The 5,524-nt window shown below is 35.8% G+C and overlaps 1 protein-coding gene across 1 annotated transcript; it reads left to right on the top strand.

Annotated features, from left to right (window-relative positions):
* Window positions 1-453: 453 nt before the first annotated feature.
* On the top strand, window positions 454-1,401 carry LOC124546505 (WD repeat-containing protein 82-like). The gene has a single exon (XM_047125040.1). The coding sequence runs from the start codon at window positions 454-456 to the stop codon at window positions 1,399-1,401; it is 948 nt and encodes a 315-aa protein (XP_046980996.1).
* The last annotated feature ends 4,123 nt before the right edge of the window (window positions 1,402-5,524 follow it).

Here is a 5,524-nt window from a genome sequence, read left to right as displayed (position 1 = left end):
GGCAATGCGAGAGAGGAAAATTCGGGGTATTTGCAGCGAAAAGGTAAGTAAGTGAAATATGACAGCAGCCAATAACGACTGAACACCTCTGACAAATTTCGAACAGCAGTAACTACGTAATTCGTCTTAAATTTTTAACTACAAAACAAGTGGTTGAACTAATATAACAACTACTTCTAAGTTGATGAAGAAAACTATTAGAAGTCTATGTAAGTCTGTCAGCAATTACCAGGCGGTTGCTCAGCAATAATACAGAACCCGTGTTTTTGTTAACAGTTGACAGTGGTATTATTTACATACGACGGTGAAGTGGGGATAGGTGTTTTTATGAACATTGATTCTCTCTGATCGGCATTTCTTCTTTGTTATCTCACAGTTGTGCTGCGGTGAAACTACGAAGCGTTGTTGGATTGTGCATATATTGTTTGATATTCAGTTAAGCTTGCTCTAAACATGAAGTTAGTTGACCACGTTGTTCGAAGTTTTAAGGTAGCGAAAGTATTCCGAGAGAATACAGATAAGATAAGTAGCATTGACTTTTCGTCGAGTGGAGACACATTGATTTCCTGCAGTGAGGATGATCAAATTGTGATATATGATTGTGAGAAGGGGACGCAGGTGAGAACAGTGAACAGCAAGAAATATGGAGTTGATCTCATTCATTTTACGCATGCTAGAAACACAGCAATTCACAGTTCAACTAAAGTAGATGATACTATACGATATTTATCCCTTCATGATAATAAGTATATTCGTTACTTCCCGGGACATACGAAGAAAGTTGTCTCGCTGTGCATATCCCCTGTGGAAGATACTTTTCTCTCAGGTTCGTTGGACAAAACATTGCGGTTGTGGGATCTTAGGTCACCGAACTGCCAAGGACTTATGCATCTGTCAGGAAGACCAGTTGCAGCATACGATCCTGAAGGACTCATCTTTGCAGCTGGAATGAACTCTGAACACATTAAACTGTACGATTTAAGATCATTCGATAAAGGGCCATTCATAACTTTTAAACTAAGTCAAGAAAAGGAGTGCGACTGGACTGGACTAAAATTTAGTCGTGATGGGAAAACAATTTTGATATCTACAAATGGATCAGTTATCCGACTGATTGATGCCTTCTACGGGACGCCGTTGCAGACGTTTACCGGTCATTTAAACAACAAAGGAATTCCCATAGAAGCGTCTTACAGTCCAGACTCGCAATTTATTTTCAGTGGTTCGACGGATGGCAGAGTTCATGTGTGGAACACAGATACTGGGTATAAAGTTTGTGTCCTTAATGCAGATCACCCCGCTCCTGTCCAGTGCGTGCAATTCAACCCGAAGTACATGATGCTTGCTTCTGCGTGCACAAATATGGCATTTTGGCTTCCAACAATCGATGAAAATTCTTGAATTTGTTGTGCATAGTGCCTGTAAAAAGATAACGACGTATGTATTAGGTGAAATTTGAGTCGAGTACCTGGATACTTTAGAAGGAAGGCTTTAGTAAAGTATGTCGAAATATTTTTGACAGTAAAATGACGACGCTTTTCTGTGACGAAGACTTGTAGTGTTTAATTCTAGGGTAATTTTGTGTTTGAATCGAGGATAAATGTTTCTTAAGATTGTTATATGTAAAAGAACGAAATTTTACATATGGCTGAATGTTGTAATGTTTAATGGGTTATGGCATTTTAAATTTGGAAATACTTTCATATAGTTAACAGATGGTACTCTATACACACCAGTAGCTGTGTTCATGTAGGACTCCCTGTCAGTTTTAATGATGGCATATTACTTAGCACAGGTTTCCTGGAACATGAATTTATGTCCTCTGCTCGTAAACATAAGGAAAAAGATGTGGTTTTTCAGTCCTAATAGTAAATAGAATACCACATTTAAACTGTGTTTCCAGATTACTTTCTAAGACTTACCTTTCAGAGCAGATGGAAAGATTTCATATGAAAGATGAATCAGAGTGCAGGATAAAACTATGGTGCGAAACTACGTCTACACACTGTGTTTTTGTCATGACTTAAGTTTGTGTCTAGTGGTGGCCAAATATGGAGTGTGTTGATGAATCTTAGAACAGGTGCAATATTATCTCGGTGTGGTACAATTATCCTCAAGCTGTTTTAACGAGAAGTGATATAATGTGCTGACTGCAAGATGCCACTTTGTGTGTGCATATATGTGAGTGTGTGTGCTGTGCTCTTTTTAAATTCACAGTGCCCCTTTTGTAACTTTAAATGGAAAGCGCTACGACAGTTGTTAGCCTATTAATCAGCATACAATAATGAAAACTCATTTGATTATCTAAGTAATGGCTTACATCAAGCAATTCGGCCTATCTCCAGGCAAATACAAATTTCGGTGAATAATTTGTGACTTCTCCTTGACTAATCTCTACATTTTAAGTGACTGAGGACACTAACTAGCAAGCAGTTAGGACAGATGGTGAGCCAAATGGCTGAGGATGATAGTTACCAAGCAGTTGGGGGAAGTGGTCAGCCACTCATTGATTTCAGACTTCTTTTCCCATGTCAACTGTAGCAAAAAGGTCAGACACAAATCAAAATTTAAATGAATATTTTTGTGTCTGAACCATTTCTTCCATCCTTGTGTTGCTTCATTAACAGCAAATTCATTAGAAAAATGCTGTCATATTGTAGTACAGGGTCTCTTTCCTTTCAGATTTATTTGTGTTGTAAATATAACTTTAAATATTTTATTATTCTGTTGTCAAATGTTTCAGAAAGCGTTGTGAACATACAATGGTCCTGTGTATAAGATTTACATTTTGCTATGTTACAGTGGCACTGTTTATATAAATTATTAAAATGATTGACACAGATTCTGCAGTGTCCACATCCAAAGAAAAACTAAGTTATAACACACACATTTTTAAAACAATGTGATATGACTTTCACCCTACAGTTTGTAATATGTGCTTTCTGCTTATGTTATAATTTTGTCTGTAATTTCGATGACACAGGAAAGTGGCATGATTCACATTTACTGTACCCAGAAGACAGTACCACAGTATGAATCTGTGTTGTACAAGATCTATTACAAGTGCACCATTGGAAATGTGTCTGTAATTGTTACATTGCCATTACTACAGTGTCAACTTCCATTGCTTCAGATTTCTTTCTGTCACTGATTCATTATTGTAAATTTTTTAAACATCTAAATTACTTTTTGATAACTATCTTAGTATTCCCCTCCTTGCCGTCCACCCCTCCCCCCCCCCCCACCCCTACACACGCACAAAATCAAAGTTTGTTAGCTGTCTCTTGTGTTGAATTTTATTACATTCTCTCTTTTTCTCAAGTTCTCGTCAAACCGTTTTGAATTCGTCATACATTAATTGTAGATTTAGATGCTAGCTAGTGTGGAGTTAGTGCCTCAAAATTTTGTTATGCATGAAAATACCTGTAATGCTGCTTTACAATCCTCCTCTCATTATTGGCTGTTTTGTGTTGGGCAGAGATACGAAGAAGAGCCAGTTGTTTTTCTCTCTATTCGTTATTTCAGACCCTTTGTACACGTCATTTAGTAAGTAAACACATAGATAATAATTTCATTTCATCAGACTTGTTGAAATGATTGCAAAATACGTGAAGCCTTTAGGTCCATGGTTTTTTCTTCCACTATGATTTATTTTCTCTACATTTGCACTCATGTACTGTGTGCAGCCATGTATATCAGGGCTCTGTTGTTGCTTTTTTAAGGTAGTGGGTGACAGGAAATCTGTGTCCTCCTTGCCATTTCTTTAAGTTGAAACTGTCTGAAAACAGTTAGAAAACTGAGCCAGTTCCACAGTTGCGTGCATAGCTTGAGAAGTAAAGTTTTTACCATGGTGTCTGCATGTTGGACAAATTTTGTAGGGCATCATTTGGCTATTTAGGCCTGTTTAGAGTTCATTTAATATTAGTCAGCATAAACAGTTCAGTGAAATAAAGGAACAATTACTGGGCCTAATAAATCTATGACAATTTCCAATCTAATCCCAGTCACTAGGATATTTTCTGACAATCATACTAAACTTAATGGAGAGAATGAACAATTGTTAAAAATTCAGTAATAATGCACTAAACTCTCTCTCTCTTTGTGTGTGTGTGTGTGTGTGTGTGTGTGTGTGTGTGTGTGTGTGTGTGTGTGTGTTTATTTGTGTTTGTTTTCTAGCTGTGTATAATACTTCAATAGCACTGACTTATTTGATCTACTAGCTAGATATGTTAGATGGTTTCTGTAAAAACAAAAAGGTTCTGAGTTGTCTACTTTCTTCATCCCTGTTGTCTATTATTCAGTTCTTTGTCAGTACTGAGACTAATAAAGGAAGTAATTCTTTTACTGGAACAAAGTAATGTTGGCTTTTATAGCAAATGCAAATATGAGACTTTTAGCTGTGATGTTATAAAATATTTGCATTTGTAGTGTACTCTAATTTATGTGAAGTATATGTATCATTATTAATGCGAATATAATTTTTACCAGAATAGTTGTGTATCTGTGGAAAATTGTAAAATTATCCCTAGTTTTGGTGGCAGTAATTCATGTTTCATGAATATGACATTTAAGTAATGTGGTGCTTATGTCCAATATTTTTATGTGCACCACTCTCTATATTTATGTTATATAGATTTGCACTTTGTAAGTTATATATTTGGCAGAAATGATCCCACAAGTGTAATTTACAGACTGTAGCTTTTATATTTTCTTCTCTTGTTTCCCGTTTTGTCCCACAGTACTATGCATTTTTTTGTTGTTGCAATAGAATCTAGTTTGAGTTGTTAGAGTAGATACTCATTAATAAGACGTGTTTGTATTTAAATGAGTCTGTTCACTCCTGTTCATTGTTGCTCACACTGCTTGATAGAACTGTGTGTAATGATACACAGAATTATCCACGTTTAACATTGATGCCTATAATTGTACTGTTATGGATTCACATTTAGTTTAGGGTAGAAGTAGCAGCGGTGCCATGATTCAGCAAGGACCACAACGTTATTTAAATATCTCAGTTGTCCTTAAATCGCATATTTTAATAATATGAAATATGTATATCATTTTGAAAATTAAATACTTTTACTGTCCATAATTTTATAATTTTGACATACTCATAACTGTAAATTCTATGTTCTTCCATTATTAAATTCATGGAACACATGGTTTTTTTTTTTTTTACAAATTTGTGTACAATGGATGTAAAATATTACAAACATAGTGCTGTTCTGTTTAGGTGTTGGTGGCATTTACTACCGCTTTATTTAAATAGAAACAGTTACAAAACTGAAATAAATTCACAAAAGTCAGTTTAAAACATGATTTTCGTTGCACTTCTTTTCGTTTGTCTTTATTTTCTCTATTTACCTCCAGTGTTCCCATTCTTATTTCACGTCCCACAAGCATGCCCTATAGTTGAATTTTATGTTCGCGCTCAAGGGGCTCTAATGTTGATATTTCAATAGAGAACAATTTTTTTGGGGAGTGGAGGTGGGGAGACGCGATACTGACACTACAGGTTCCGTAA

The sequence above is a fragment of the Schistocerca americana genome, chromosome 1 (genome assembly GCF_021461395.2).
Source record: "Schistocerca americana isolate TAMUIC-IGC-003095 chromosome 1, iqSchAmer2.1, whole genome shotgun sequence".
Classification (NCBI taxonomy): Eukaryota; Metazoa; Arthropoda; class Insecta; order Orthoptera; family Acrididae; genus Schistocerca; species Schistocerca americana.
The sequence above is the reverse complement of the archived record's forward strand: the minus strand, read 5'-3'. Positions and strand labels throughout refer to the sequence as shown.